Here is a 15,154-nt window from a genome sequence, read left to right on the forward strand (position 1 = left end):
TGACTCTTAAAGTGATGGTGAATCCCAGCATTTGTGCGCAATGACAACTTTCTCCACAGAATGGTGCAAACCCGATCGAAGCATCTCAAACCAATCTGCGGCAGACCTCTATCACCAATTAAGAACACGTAGAGAGATGGAGTCTTCAAGCTTTTGATACCATGAACATGGAGAAAATTGTCTTCTGATGCGTAGTTACAAGGAGCATTCGAGCGCGTGCGTCTGAATCTGCGGCGACTTTTTGCTGAGCATAGGGTAAATTTCTCCCATCACCTGCTGTTATGTGCACCCCTTCCTCACAAGCCCTCACTTCCTCCCTTTTCATTACGACCTTTTCCCCATACAGACACGTGACACACGTGATTGGCCCTATAAAAAACGCCCCCTTCCCGTCGCTGGTTCCTCCCAACACTTCCATCCATCTTACCACTGGAGGGGATCGTCCTTGTTCCATCGATCACTACCGCCCACGCTTCTTCCATACGCGACTTGGGAGGGAGGAGTGTGTCTTTTCTGGCAAGACATGGATTTACTGTGGATGGACTCGCAAACCGGTAAACCAAGATGCCTGAGATAGCGGAGGACGGCATCATGACATGATGCGAAGCCGCCACAGAGTGTTGTAAAAGAACTGGCAGTTTCAGTGTGGGGTGCCCAAATGCTCCTTGTAGTTGTTTTCTTGGACTTGGTGATCTGGTGAGTTAAAAATCAGGATACATGTCCACCGGGAGTGATCAACATCTTGCTTCCGAAAGACTTGGACGTTTGAGCTTGTAAAAAGGTGACTATAGGGAGCATTCAAACTCATCCCGCGCCGCCTTGGAGTCGCCATTTCTTCTGCGACCTACTGTCTATGCTCTGATGATGAAGCTAGCGCGTGCATCTCCATACGGCGCAAGAAAGAGTGGAACTTCTCACAAGTACAGGTTCAGACTTGAGACGTGCGATGGGTGATCTGAGCAGGGGACGCCCGCAGTGACGCAAGCGCTGCGCGGCAACAACGCGCGATTGCGGGAAAGTGGGGTCAGAAGGAGCTGCGCAGGGGATGGACAAGTGGGACACAGCGACGGGGAAGAAGCAGGCATTGTGGACACGCACGCGCTGGCTCCAGCGCGACGGCGACGCGTACAGTAGGCTCAGGGATGTGAGGTTTGAAGCACAGACAGCGGCACAAGGCAAACAGACAGGCAAAGCAGTAGGGCGTCATCATCATGCATGGACAGTACGTAGTTGATTGAGCGATCCTCCCAAGTCCCACGCGGGGAACGCGCGTAGAAGAACCGCTGCCTATACCTCCATGCCCTCCACTTCTCCTCGCCGGAACAGGCGCACGAACGCCGTGCAGCTCGCTCGCGCGTGTCCAGCCGTAGTCTGATTCTGCCTCATGTACCCCAGCCCGCTGTCATGTCTCCTCCCGGGCCCTCAAATCCTACGCCTTTCTCCTCCGCACCGCGGGCCTCGACGTCGGAGGGGGCGTCGAGTGCGGTGCCAGTGATCAAATGCTCTGGTTGCTGCGGTTGAGACGCATGATGCAACCGGCAAAAAGAGGACGACCGAAACCACCGAGTTCGACCTGCGCGAAGCTCACCCACGCACTCCAGAGCCTGCTGGCGCGTTGGTGGGGTCCGCACAGGTATCGGTGGTCTGCGGTAGCGCCGTCCTCGACCCGACAGGGACCAAATAATGGGTGGCAGTCGTGGTCGTCAAGAATTAGGGAGATCCACGCATATTGAAATGCGGATCCAGCTTTGTTTCTCCTCGGCCTGTCTCCTCTCTCCTCAGCTGGTGCGGAGTCTGCGAGGTAAGTGCCTGCAGGAAACGGGGAAAAGGTCGAACAAACACATGTGGTAGCGACAGCGACGAAAAGAAGCAGTAGCAGCAAGACACACAGCGAATCGTGAGAGTGGAAGATGTCAGACGGGATGTTGTCGAAGCAACGAGGTGCAGCCGAAGCAAGAGATTCTGCCCGCACCACATCGGGCTTCGTTGTCTACCGACGCATAACGATGCCCTGTCGGCGCGTGGTGCGGGCGCGATATCCCTCGTCGTCCGATGACGAACATTCCGAACTCTCGTCCGAGTAGCCACAGCGTGAGCCGCCGCAGTCGAGTTTGACTCGATCCCCTGAACGTGTGATGCCGTATCTTTCGCATGTACAGCAAGAGCTGGTACTGGACACGCTGCTCGGGGAACTCGAGTTGCTGCTGCGGCTGCTGCGGGACGTGAGCGAAGGCACGTCTGAGTCGATGTCGCTGTCGTCGTAATCGTCCTCGTCGCTCTCGGCAATAGTTGTCCGGGTGAAGCGTGACGTGAGCGCTTCGACAGTTGCTGGCTCGTACGTTCCGTTGACGATTTGGCGTACTTGACCAGGCTTGACCGGACGCGGTGATTTGATTTGCGAGGGCGAAAGCGAGCGTCCTTTGGCCACGTCGATGGAGCTGTGACGCGAATGACGCTTTGAAGTCGAGTGGTGTGTACTACTGCTAGTCGATGTCCTGCCGCCGGGAATGTCGAGAATGTTGAGTTTGCGGCCAGTGGTCGGTTCCGTGGTGAATTCTCGGGCTGGGTCATGCGAAACGTGATAGCCGTCGATGATGTAGTAGTACCAGTATCGTTGGCCTTGCTTGAGTGTCGCGCCCTGAAAGCGGAACGTTCCTTTCCATCCACCAGTCTTGGTGGCGTCCTTGGAGAGAGGTAGTTGTCCGTTATAATTGTCCCAAGAACCGAGCAAGTGAACTGTCTTGCAGTTGGCAGATGTGCGGAGGGTGAAGTTGAGCTGGATCGCGGCCATTTTGGTTGTCGAGTGTTGTCAATGACGGATTTGGAAACTTTTGGATTTGCTTCGAGCAAGAAGAGCTGCTATTAGATGGAATTATGCGGAATGTTGTTGAAGTCGTCCAGCGACAGAAAATGGTAATTAGGTCGATGTTGGGTTGGATTAGAATTTTTGCGTTTTAGTCGTAAAGTGCCGTATGATGGGGGAAGAGTGCCAGACTCTTGTGGGGTGAATTAGTGAATAGTAGGGGAATAGTAAAAAAGTAGAAGAAAAACAACAAACAACAATAATAGACAGCTCTTGGTTTCGCAGGCTTGCTGAAGAACAGAAAAATTTGACGCGAGGACGGCAGCGGCAGTCTATATACCGTCGGGTCGCGGGTCCAGTCAGGTTTGCGGCCCAGGCAATGACGGACCGGGATGCTGCCATGTCCGCATCGAGCATGACACGGCGTCCGCATGGGATGTGCATTGCATGGAAGGTGGACAGTGGGCTTGCAGTCGAGCGCTTGGGTTTGGACGTCGAGTGGATGGGAGTCGAGTGCAACAGCACCGGCGGCTCGAGGGACGACGTTGATTGGGTGGGCGTTGTGCACCCCGGCCCCAGCTCACGGCGACCAACTGCAAAGACATGGCAGCTGCCCACCAATTGCATGGCTCCATGACGAAGCGACGGTGATACTCCTGCAGTCTCGCAGTCTTTCCCAAGCACGTCGACTTTTGCCTGCCATGATTGCTCCATTCGCTGCCTGGGCGACCGGCGACCGCGACGCTCTATTTCGTCCCCTGTCTGCCTGCAAGATGCTTTCGCGTGCTGCTTGCATCCTGCCAATTGCGGTCCTGCGGGATGATCATGGAAATACGGTGGCTGGCGTTTACTCGCATGCGATTCTATCGATCCTTCGCTTGCCACTGCGCCGCTTGCTCGCAAAGGTGGCACAGCGTCCTTGGGCCTTGAAAAAGGGCATCTCTTCACCGGTCAGGATCGAGATGGACAGCGCAAAGACATCATCGTGCTGCCCATGCTCGAGCTGTCACCTTGTAGTTTGTGCATCGAGGACTGCCAACGTTGCCTGTGTTTTTCAGCTTTCCAACAGGTTGGATACTGGTCGAGTCGTCAGCAAATCATTACAACAGGCACGAGGATGTTGCCTTTCTTGGCAGCTTGCCGGCTCAGGCCATTTCCCCTCTCGACTGATACCAACGGCGGCTGGATGATAGCAAGATGTTGGTGGTAAACCTAGTCTTCGGTCCTTTCTCCTCTTGCTTCTCCCCCATCCGTCGCGAACGCCTCTTCGCAAAGGCATTGCCGGATAAGCAATGGCCTGCATGTCAGGGGCGCCATATGGGGGCGTGGTCACTGGTAGTCCACTTCTGCAGGTGCTCTGGGCCATGGTGGGGGTTCGTCAGGCCATACAGTAGGCTGCAGCCTTCCGATGCTCTTATGTGAGGAGTACATGTGCGATGCCGCCGCAAACATCTTTGCGTTGACATTAGCCGACCCGTGGTAGGGTTTAACAAACATCATCCGCGACTTCATATCACGGGTCCTGGTGCGCCAAAGGAATTGTCGCCATTCTCGGGCAAGATCCACGGATTGAAGAGCGCTGCCTCCTCAAAGGGTAAAATGCTCACCCCATGTGAGACATTTTTCGGGATTGAACCAGGGGGGAAAACCGAGCTGAGTTGCTTCCGTGGAGGCGTTCCAAGTTGAAGCCTTTGCATCTATGATTGGTCAATCCATCACTAATTAGTCCCGGGAAGGGGAAGAAGATTACGCCTCGGGGGGCTCGGCCTCTGCATTTGCCGTCGGGGCCTTGAAATGTGTGCCATTGGCTTCCTCCATCGGACATTGACAAGAACCAAAAGTCTGCTGATAAAGCGCCATCTGATTATGTGCATAAGCGCGGCCGTTGAGGCCCCAGTGCGATAATTGATCAACTTTGGACGTTTATCAAGAGCAGAATGTGGAAGCAACAAGTGAGATTTGGCTACTGGGCCCGACGAGAATGCATTAAGACGCTGTATCATGTCGGGTGGTTATACTTTCAGTTGGTGCATTGCAATTGGCGCAGGAAACTATACAGTTCGCGCAGGGAAATGGCGGTGAAGCAATCGCCAGCAAGGGGAAGAAAGAAAGGGGAGTGCAGAATGCTGATAGGCGAATGAAGAGAAATCGTACTTCCTGGAATTGTAGCAAGTGGGCAGCTGCGGTGCTCTATTCGTCGAGTCGTGGGCGGGACGTGACGGTCATATGGGGGCCAGAACAAGTCAGCCAGTCCAGCGCTGGCTATGCTTGTTCCAACCAATGACCTCAAGGTCGATGTTGAGAGTCTTGAGCATCATGTCCATCGTGAAGCTCTGCCATCATGTCAGCACCCAGTATCAAGACGGTCCTCTGACTGTACAGCCACTAAGAGTTGCGTGATGGGATCTACCCACATCGTCATAAGCGCCTTCTTCTGTGACCTTCGGCTGATGCGCTTCCATCTCTTTTTTCTCCTTTTCCATTTCTTCTTTCCGCCATTCCCGTTCCCTTCGTGCTTCGGCTCTTGCCTCGGCACGTCGGTCCTTGGCGATGCGTTTGAGCTCTTTCTCCTCTGGCGTTAGTTCTTCATCTTCGTCTTCGTCGTCGTCCTCGCTGTCATCAAGGTCCGGTTCTTCTTCAGCCGCGTCAAAGCCTGACTTCCACTCGCGTTGTCTCTGCTCCTTCTCCCGCCAAGCACCAACTCCACCCATCTTGTTCACGCGATCGCGCACAGTTGGAAAGACCTCGTCTGCAGCGGCCCGACTAGCCTCTCGCCATTTTTGGATCAGTTCTTCGAGCTCGTGGTCCTTGGTCGAGTTGGAAATCGCGAGAGCTTGTTCGTACGTGTCAATATCGGACTTGACGTTGGCGATTTGTCGGGCAATCTTGCGTTGCTTTTGCTCCTCTGCTCTGATTTCTTTCGCAACGGGATCCTCAGGTGCGAGCTTGCGAACATTGATAGGAGAGACTCCAAGGTTCGAAGGGGCTTTGGGCGTGCTCTTTGGTATTCCTGTGCGCGTCGTGGAGGCAGATGGTGTACTCGAGTCTGGCGGGGCGGGCGACGACGTGGGAGATGAATTCGCGGTCTCACCTTGTGAGGATGACGTGTGGGCTACAGGTGACTGGCTGACAGATTCTTCATCTGGCTTTGAAGCTGGACGAACAGGCGTTTTGAACGGAGAGCGAAAAGGCTTGCGAAGGACGCTTTGCGGATCGTCAAGACGGCGGCGCTTCGCCAAGGGCGTCGACATCTTTGCTAGGACTCAGAGCTGAGAAAGTTAGTCCGGACGAAGCGATTGACAGCCAGCGCATTACAGTCAAGCGTGGAATCGCGTCCGGTTGCTGGCAAGAAGTGGTCGAACGCGCGCAGGTCAAGGTGGAGGAGAGACGGGACCTAGCGCGTTGGCTTGGGCACGGCGATGACGCGAGGAGCGTGATTTCGCTGACTCAGCAGATCCATCCTCTTTTGGGCGACGACCCGACCTCTTCTCTTCTTTCAGCAACGTCCCCGGCTTCGCCTCCAACCCAGAGTCGCCCGTCTTGATACGCTCGATATGGTGCTCGCTTTTGTCACGTCTCGGCATACCTTTACAGGAGCCGTCTTATCATTCGACGAGCCACATTGCGATCCCCTGCAGAGCTAGCCTGCGGTCTCCTAGCGCACATCTCATCATGCTCAAGACCAGAGCTGCTGTGTTGCGGGGTCACGCCGACGCCTTGCGCTACCCTCGAACCCATGGCACTTTGCTATCAGCAGTTAGAGTGTCTTGATAGGACCTCAGCTCCCGTGATTTTTGACAAAGACTTTCTACAGTAAGGAATCACAACAATGTATCGTTGTCAATATAACCTTCTTTCCTTCGTCCTCCTCCTTTGCATGCCAAGTGTGTTGCATCTCATTCAATCGACAACTCACGTGGCTGGAGCTCAAAATGAAGATCAAGTCCAACGATGAAGATTCCAAAGGAATTCCCCCAGACTACGCGGTCGAACACGGAGACGGCGGAGCCATACTGAATGCATCTGGACACGCGCAAGAGCTGGAACGCAACTTCAGCGTATGGAGCGCTGCCTCGGTCGGTATTTGTACAGGAAATACTTGGGCCGCGCTTGGTGGCAGCATTGTTCGTTTTGCCACCCCTAGTGTCGATCGCGAACTGACAATCTGGGAAGGTCGTCTCTCTACTCAATGGAGGACCGCCAGGAGTAATTTACGAGCTGGTAAGGCCAAGAGCATCCCATTTCACCTTCAGACCACTGACTGCAAAAAGCTTGCTGCTTCATTTTTCTACTGGATAATTGCGGCTTGCATCGCTGAACTCGCATCTGCAATCCCGTCAAGCTCAGGTGGTAAGTGTTCGATTTTCCGGACTGGGCATGCTTCAACCTAGGAAACTCATTTTTTTCCGAACATAGTCTATCACTGGGCGTCTGTCACGGCTGGTCCCAAGTATGGACGTGCAGTTGGGTATTTTGCTGGATGGTTTGTGCCCCATTTTCTTTAGCAAATGACGAGACTGACATGTTCAAGGTGGAACTACTTTGCCTGGATATTTGGCTGCGCCAGCATGAGCTCAATCCTTGCCAACGAAATGCTGGCCATGTACGGCCTCTACCACTCATCGTTCGTCCCACAAGCCTGGCACACCTTTGTCGTCTATGTCATCATGACTTGGTGCTGCTGTTTGACCGTACTCTTCGCCAACCAAGCATTGCCCGCCATTAACCAAATCGGACTCTTCCTGATTCTCGCCGGCGTATTCATTACTGTCCTTGTCTGCGCAATCATGCCATCGCAATCTGGCGGCGGATACGCCAGCAACGACTTTGTCTGGCGTGATTGGCTAAACCAGACTGGCTACACCTCCGACGGGTTTGTCTTCGTTGCGGGTATGCTAAACGCCTCCTTCGCCGTGGGAACGCCCGACTGTATCGCCCATCTCGCAGAGGAAATTCCCAAGCCTTCGACCAATGTCCCCAAAGCTATCGCCGCTCAAATGGTCGTCGGGCTCACCACCGCATTCATCTACCTGGTTGCCATCTTTTACTCCATATCCGACTTCGATTCCCTGCTCAACAACACCTATACCTCACCGCTCGCCGAGCTGTATCACCAAGCGACATCGTCCCGGGCCGGTGCTCTCGGCCTCATTGTCGTCGTCTTCCTCCCGACAGTCTGCACCTGCATTGGCACGTACATCACCGCTGGCCGCATGCTTTGGACGCTCGCCCGCGACGGCGCCACCCCCTTCAGCGCCACAATGGGCAGCATCAGTCCGCGGTACAAGAACCCCTTCGCCGCGACTGTCGTCTGCGGTGTCATCTGTACCAACCTTGGCGCCATCTACGTCGGCAGTACCACAGCTTTCAACGCCTTTGTCGGCTCCTTTGTCGTCCTGGCCACGCTGTCCTATCTCGCCGCCATCCTGCCGCACCTGCTGACCCGCCGTAAATATCTCGCACCGGGTCCCTTTGCGCTCAGGGGTTGGGCTGCATACGTGCTCCCGGCTGTGTCAAGCGCATATATTTGCGCCTTTGTCGTCATCTACTGCTTCCCCTACTCGATGCCCGTGGCGGCTGCGAACATGAATTACTCTAGCCTGATCATTGGCGGCTTGACCATCTTGGTTGGAGCATGGTGGCTGTGGATAAGAAGCCGCGGATACGTGGGCCCGCAGGGGCTAGACGAGGGAGCTTCCGTGAGTGGAAGCGAGCATTGACATGTTTTGATTTCTTTACTATCCACCAAAAAGTTTGCATTTTTGTGTCAACAAGTTCTGCCCCCCAGCTCTTTTAACTCTCAACTTCCGTGCTTTTCTCCTCAGAGTCGATTCTCATTTCGTTGAAGATCTTTCGCTCCCTCTCTCTCATATCCATGTTTTGCCCAGTTTCTCTTTGCAGTCCTTGGTTGAGGTATGGACACACCGAAGGATTCCTATGCGGATGGCGATCGGGCAGCTCATTTCTTCTTTGGAAAAAGTTAACAGGATGTCATTTCTGCACTATCTTACACTGATCCACTCCTTCCCTCTGTTCTCTCAAGGCTGCGCAGGGTGGTCTCCTCTTATCCTTCAACGTCCACCTCCCCCTGAAAAATCACCGTCCACATGTCGTACTCTCCACCGCATTCGTCTTGATCCAATACGCCAACCCAGATCCAGTCCAGGTCCAAAATCAACCTTTCTCTCCAAATTCTTGCGCCACACCATGAGACAATCCCGGCTCTGCTTCATTCACAATTCCTCGTCGGACTCGTCCTCGCACGGCTTCATCGGCGGCCCTAGCTTCTTTGGCTCCAAAAAAATTCCAGTGCCATCCTCCCACTCGAAGTCCATGTGGTTCTTCTCACACCACGCCCTCTCCTCAAGGTTTTTGCCCCAGTGTTCACCGCAGCCCGCGGCAGGCGCCCACAGTAGGTGATGAAAGAAATTCAACCTAGGCCCAGCTTCACGTCGTCGTCGCACCTTCAGACGCAAGCGCTTGAATGCTCCCTATAACTATCCATTAAGAGAAAAATCCTCTCTATGTTGAAGGCATCAATCGCTTGAGAACTCCACGTCTCGACGTGTTTTAACTTGGCGACAGAGATTCCTGGATTAGCAATTTCTTTTGCCACCCACCGTGCGCCCACCATTGTACGGAGAATACTCAACCCTTAGCCTGTCTTCTGTCTCTTCTGTGTATGGAAGGTGTTTAAGTACTATCTTTCCAAGTTGGGGGACTATACTACGACAACACAAGCTTCCTCTGAGCCTATACACCACGCGGACAACCATCCGACAGCTTTCCAATGTCATTCAGGTCTGCATGCTATTCAGATACTGGACGCTTTAGTCCCCACGCCTTCCGGTTCCTCATGAGACATGCCCTCCAGTTTTCCACACCTTCCAATTGTCCACATCTTCAATTGTTCCACACCTTCCCATTTGCCACACCTTCCAATGCTCCACAGCTTCCAATGATCCACAATTTCCAATGCTTCACACTTAACTCGTTTTGTCTTCAGACTGCACAACACTCCTTCGCCTCTCAAAGCTCCTCTTCTTCTTCAGCGACTCCTCTTTCTTCTGCGCCACTCCCTTCTCGTGCACCTGCTTCACCTTGATTTCGACCCTCGTCTTGAGCCACACTCCCTTTCCGCCCTCCCAGTCAAAGTCCATGTGATTACGTTCGCACCACTCCCTCTCCTCCACCTGCATTCCCCAGTGGATGCCGCACTTGGGGCAAGCTCCCTCCATCTCTCAGATTACACTCGATTCCAAGCCTGTCTTCTTTCTCTTTGGCGTATTTAAGGCACTTAAGGACCATTCTTTCCGATCAGTGGACCTATAATACAACAACATAGGCCCTATTGTCCTTGTGCTCCAGATGGACGACCATTTGACAGCTCTCCGTGTTGTCCAATTCCTCCAGTCTCCGAACGCCACATCATCCTGACATCCCTGAGAGCTCCTGCTCGTCTTCAGCAACCCTCTTCTCCTCTTGCAAATCTCCTTCCTGCACCTCTCCGTCCTCGTACGCCGAATACTCCTTCGTCTCGACCTTCGTACACGTATTACAGGTTCAATATTTTCGCATTATAAGAAATGTATACACCCCCTTCTCCTCTGTTCCCTCATAAGCAACACCCTAAGACACGCCTCCCTTAAACCAAAACTCCACATCAGCTCAACCTTGAGACCACCGTCGAATCAATATCAACTCCTCCCACAATCCGTCGCCAAGTCTCGAGCTTTCTAGCTCTTCTCGCCCTTTACTTTGCACTCTCAGAGCTCCTCCTCGTCTTCGTCGTCCTCCGCAAGGTTCTGTCTCTTCTCCACGTGTCCGATCATCGCTTCCCCAACCCGAACGCCCTGGCCGTCCTCCCAGACGAAATCCATGTGGCTCTGCTCGCACCACGCCCGTTCTTCCACGTTCTCGCCCCAGTGAATCCCGCACACGTGGCAGGCGCCCTCCATTCCCCAGTGCGCGAACAGCTCCTCCTCAGTCCGGAGCCAACCCTTGCAGCCACCACAGAGGAGCGCGTGGCCACTCTTCGTCCAGTGACTGATGAGGTCATCGCGCGTCTTGCCGTCGAAGACGCAGCGACCGGAAGAGGTATTGACATCGCACGGGTAGTGTGCTCCACCTGAGGGGAGTGGGCCGCGCACGTGGGGATTGAAGTGGAGGAAGGCAGCTTCAGCGGAGGGGAATGTTGGAATCGCACAACGCGCGTAGAAGGTTTCGCCGTAATTGGAGTCGGGGACGTGGTTGGCCCTGTAATGTTCGGCGAGGGCCTTCTCGGACTCGAAGTCCGTGGCATCGGAGTAGAGGCACTCAAGACAAGCCCAGTGGTTCATGTCGTCCATAATGTGGCGCTTCAATGCCAAGAGGCCGGGCAGGTCGAGATTACATTTTCCACAGCGGGGGTTGATTGGAGCAGGGCCGTTTACAGCATGAGGCTGACGAGGGTAGGTGGATGATGTTGCTTGATGGCTCGCGATTGTGTGGACTTGCTTTTAGAGAAGAGAATTTGGATATGCCTATACAAGAAGCTGCCACCCTTCATGTCCTCTCAACCACTCAATAGGACCTTCACCATTTGATCGACCACCCGCAGATATCGTTCGCGGCCCTCCATCTTCTCTCTTCATCGTTGACCTCGAAACTGTGAATGAAATAAACGAACAGGACAAAGGTGACGACGAGCTTCAACCAAAGTGGCGTGCGGCGAATGTCTCTCTGAACGATTCTCCATTTGAGCACCATCTGCACCACCCAAGGGTCGAGGTTTGTGTCGGCTGGAGGCATTTGGAAATGGCGGTATCGTGGTTCAGTCCGGCGGGCTTGGAAGTCGGGAAGGGTTTGGATCCGGAAGTGCGTTTCCTTTGTTGGATTAGACAAGAGGTCTTCAATAATCGAGGGTTTAAGCCGAGAGCCAGTGAGTGGGCAACTTTTCGAAAAATTGGTCTGTGGGTGCGGCGCTCTTAAAGCGATGGAGACTGTCGCAAGGTTAGAAGTTTGGCTTAGGCAAGCTTTGGAAGACTCCTACATTGGCCGGATGTGTGAGCGCTGCTGGTGCGACACTTCAGCAGTGGAAGCAGCCTTTGTTCTCTTGGTGTTTGTTGACTCTGGTACCCAAATCAGCGATGAAATTCTTCAAACTTTATGAATTCGCAAGAGTACCCTCAAAAATCCGCGGTGATGACGCTGCGCTGGGACTGGCCTGGAGCAGAAGTTGTCGAAGTCATTCAAGGATGCACAAGCCGCAATGGAACCGACTTCCAAGATCTAGCGTGAGGCCGGAAACCTCTTTGTCGTCCAGATCATGTACGAAAACAAAGCGCTTGACCTTTGTTGATGAATTTTGCGTCGCTGCCCTGTTCGCAGTTCTTTGTCTTGAGTACGCTGCCAAAATGATCTTGCAGTGAGTCGGAGGAAGATGCGACGTGCCGGAGCGTAGCGCAGGGCCATGGAGTGCCTTCCAAAGGCAGTCGGGGAATCAGGTGCTGCTGCGCTGCAAATGGCACAGAGACGCCGCTGCAAAGCAGAAGATGGCATGCGCTAGTCCTAATTGGTATCACGTGGGTGGTGAACAGTAGGGAGTCGCCAACTCTGCCACGAACAACGGCCACGATGCAGCGACAACGTAACCGCGCGACTTTGAGATGTAGTAAAAATTTGCATCTATCTATGAAAGCAGTAGTGCAACGATCGTAGTGATAGTTGACGACCACAGCGAGACTATTTCAGGAGGTTGTGTCCATCCCCGTCCCTGCCTTCTGACTTCATTAGGCTATTCGTGACCTCTCTAGGAGTCTTCCCTCTACTTCCCATACTTTGGTGAGATTAAAGGGTCTGGTACGATTCCAAGCGTGCAGTAACCTTCAAGTATTGGTTTTGCACCATTTTCCGAAGGCAGGCCGCTTCCGCGACTCGCCGTCTCGTTCAAGTAGGAGAAGAATCCGATTGGGCTATCATTCCACCAGCTGCCTGGAAACTCCTGCGTGTAAGCTGTGGATTTGTCGAGCGAGAGCCAAGGGCAGCGTGCTTGGAAGATGTAGGAGTAAATAGACTCCCGAATCTCGCGCGAATCAAGGAATCAGTGCAGTCTTACCATAATGGGCGACAATCCACCGGTTCCAACGCCAAAAATCCTGACCCTTTGCTGAGCATCGTATTGAATCGTGAGCTTGATTTCGCTGCCGTCAAGCGCGACCGCAAGACAATCTCCTTTGGCCAACACTGGCGTGACCTCGTTCAAAGGCAAGGCGCCCCCATCGACAACTCCCTTTCTGTCCTCAGTGATCTTTCCGTCTTGAGAAGGGTCGCAGTCTTCGGTGACTTTTTCGCTCTCTTCGGAGGTCTCTTCGCCACTTGAATCGGTGTACAGGTCGAGCGGCGACACCAGGAACTCGGACTGCGCCATTTTGATGCATAAGCTCTCGAATGGAAAGGAAGGAAGAGCTTGTTAAGTATTACCCGCCAAGAGCGTGACCATGTCAAAGGTTACTGTGGCAGGAGCGGTTCCAAAAGTGGCCCCTGAATGCTCCCTATGGGTAACGCTTGACGGGTTCAAAAACAGACATCCCCAGTCTGCGAGGCAGGCAAATCCACTCGCTCTAACTCCCCTCAGTAGCTCATGTAATACCCTTTCACCGGTCCCATGTCAACCTCGTCATTTACCGAAAGTCTGAGACCGTAGAAAACTTATCAGAGCCGCAATATTACAGGACACGCGCAAATACAAGGCCGCCAAGTGCCTGATCCATAGGAAGGGTTTGAATAGGCTGGAGAAAGACGGTTACGACGTCCAGAGCGAAATTGCGAAGAAGAGGAAGGCTGAAGCTCATCTAATCCTCTTACTCCTTGGTCCCACGTCTGCTTCCGAAACCTGGTAGCAAAATTCGTAGCACACACACCTTATATTCCACAAACGCCACTTCCCTTTCACGAACCCCTGGGACCCGGCCTCATGGCTTAGTTGTAAACTACTTGTACCAGTATGTGATCCCTTAGCTAAGGTGGGACCGGGATCCGGGGGTTGCGTGTTCGATCCTCGGCAGAGACGTAGGGGGACCAAGGTGCCCTGAACTCTTTTGTCTTTTCTTTCCTTTTGATCTTTTTGGCGCTGGTTTTGCACTGCACTTTTTGCACTTGCACTCCTCGCGAGCTACATTGCTTGGTGTGCGCTCGCTGCCTCGTTCTTTTACACTGCCCAGATTCATTCACAGAGCGCCTGGCCACGCTTTTCGGAGCTCGACTAGGAGAAATTAACCGAGTAGAGGCGACCATAGAGCAGTGGAAAGTTTTCATGTAAAAACGGACGCATACAGGGAGCACTCAAGCGCTTTCCGCACTCGAAACTGGATACACCAAGTCCTTTACGAAGAGTCACAAGGAGTCGTCTTAGCTCTGCCACGACTTTTGCTACCAGGGCTCGTTCACTACTCAGCCCAGCCAACACGTTCCTCGCAACAGCGACCAAGATGCTGGTGCTGGTGGCACAAGAGGTCCGCAAAAGAAATGGCAACTCCGAGGGTGGTGCGGAGTGCTTGAATGCTCCCTGTAGCTATCTTTTTACGGGCTCGAATGTTCAAGGACTTAGGTTGCGAAGTGTTTGATAACTCCCTGTACACATGTATCTCGACTTCCTCACCAGACGGCTAAGCCCGAGAACACAGCTACAGGGAGAATTCGAGCATCTCGCACCTCCTTGGACTTGCCATTTCTTTTGCATTCCCCTGTGGCAGCGACAAGTAGTATGGAGGCGCAGTCTTCGGGCAACTTTACATGTAAGACACGGAATCTTGTCATTCGTCTTGCTTATTCGCTTCTTCAGACTCGTCGACCTTTGATTGTGCTTGGATTGTTTCCGACACTTTGGAAGAGGAACTGAGAAGTACGAGAGAACTGTGGATTGAAGCTACTGCTGAATTATATAGTATACAGGCCTCCAGTGTTCTCTTCATCCAACTCCTGAACTGCAATTGAGGCCAACTGCTGAGACTCACGATATCAGACCGTCTTGTTGCTGCCGGCTTGCGGAGCCGTAGGAGCTGCAGCAGTAGCAGGTTCCATCAACACGACAACTTCTTCGGACGTCCGTACGCTTCGGCAGAAAGTGGCGGAAGGCTGAATTGTTGACTTGGAGATCATCGGTTTGTCGAAATCGATGATCAGGCAGTAATGACTTCCGAACACCGTCACGTCGGGAAGTTTGTCGCAGCCTTCCGGAATGGGTTGGTTGCGGGCAGAACGAGCAAACTGCGCGGCGCGTAGCTTGTCTGCGCGTGTCTTGTTGGCTTCGGCCATGCGTTCCGAAAGTGGAGGTAGTGGTGAAGGCGGCGATGAATCGTGCATGATGGGAGG

The 15,154-nt window shown here is 53.4% G+C and overlaps 6 protein-coding genes across 6 annotated transcripts; 2 read left to right on the top strand and 4 right to left on the bottom strand.

The window, feature by feature from the left end:
- Nucleotides 1-1,990: 1,990 nt before the first annotated feature.
- Nucleotides 1,991-2,791, bottom strand: BKA78DRAFT_255753 (uncharacterized protein; the record flags this gene model as incomplete). The annotated part of the gene is made up of 1 exon (XM_066885025.1): nt 1,991-2,791. One exon carries the CDS (start codon nt 2,789-2,791, stop codon nt 1,991-1,993), a length of 801 nt encoding a protein of 266 aa, XP_066741352.1.
- A 315-nt stretch (nt 2,792-3,106) lies between these two features.
- BKA78DRAFT_189239 (uncharacterized protein) lies at nt 3,107-4,063 on the top strand. The gene has a single exon (XM_066883549.1). It carries the CDS (start codon nt 3,235-3,237, stop codon nt 3,991-3,993), a length of 759 nt encoding a protein of 252 aa, XP_066741353.1. The 5' UTR covers nt 3,107-3,234; the 3' UTR covers nt 3,994-4,063.
- A 983-nt stretch (nt 4,064-5,046) lies between these two features.
- On the bottom strand, nt 5,047-6,054 carry BKA78DRAFT_355585 (uncharacterized protein; the record flags this gene model as incomplete). Its single annotated transcript, XM_066891923.1, has 2 exons — nt 5,047-5,136; nt 5,218-6,054. The coding sequence occupies 2 exons, from the start codon at nt 6,052-6,054 to the stop codon at nt 5,047-5,049; spliced, it is 927 nt and encodes a 308-aa protein (XP_066741354.1).
- A 341-nt stretch (nt 6,055-6,395) lies between these two features.
- On the top strand, nt 6,396-8,632 carry BKA78DRAFT_189331 (amino acid/polyamine transporter I). The gene is made up of 5 exons (XM_066883550.1): nt 6,396-6,927; nt 6,977-7,024; nt 7,075-7,153; nt 7,220-7,286; nt 7,335-8,632. Exons 1-5 carry the CDS (start codon nt 6,736-6,738, stop codon nt 8,521-8,523), a joined length of 1,575 nt encoding a protein of 524 aa, XP_066741355.1. The 5' UTR covers nt 6,396-6,735; the 3' UTR covers nt 8,524-8,632.
- Nucleotides 8,633-10,569: 1,937 nt separating this feature from the next.
- Nucleotides 10,570-11,151, bottom strand: BKA78DRAFT_355587 (uncharacterized protein; the record flags this gene model as incomplete). The annotated part of the gene is made up of 1 exon (XM_066891924.1): nt 10,570-11,151. The coding sequence occupies one exon, from the start codon at nt 11,149-11,151 to the stop codon at nt 10,570-10,572; it is 582 nt and encodes a 193-aa protein (XP_066741356.1).
- Nucleotides 11,152-11,708: 557 nt separating this feature from the next.
- On the bottom strand, nt 11,709-13,211 carry BKA78DRAFT_355588 (uncharacterized protein; the record flags this gene model as incomplete). The annotated part of the gene is made up of 4 exons (XM_066891925.1): nt 11,709-11,784; nt 11,835-11,913; nt 11,969-12,008; nt 12,900-13,211. 4 exons carry the CDS (start codon nt 13,209-13,211, stop codon nt 11,709-11,711), a joined length of 507 nt encoding a protein of 168 aa, XP_066741357.1.
- Nucleotides 13,212-15,154: the final 1,943 nt, after the last annotated feature.

The sequence above is a fragment of the Phyllosticta capitalensis genome, assembly GCF_038381095.1.
Source record: "Phyllosticta capitalensis strain CBS 128856 chromosome Unknown BKA78scaffold_9, whole genome shotgun sequence".
Taxonomy (NCBI): Eukaryota; Fungi; Ascomycota; class Dothideomycetes; order Botryosphaeriales; family Phyllostictaceae; genus Phyllosticta; species Phyllosticta capitalensis.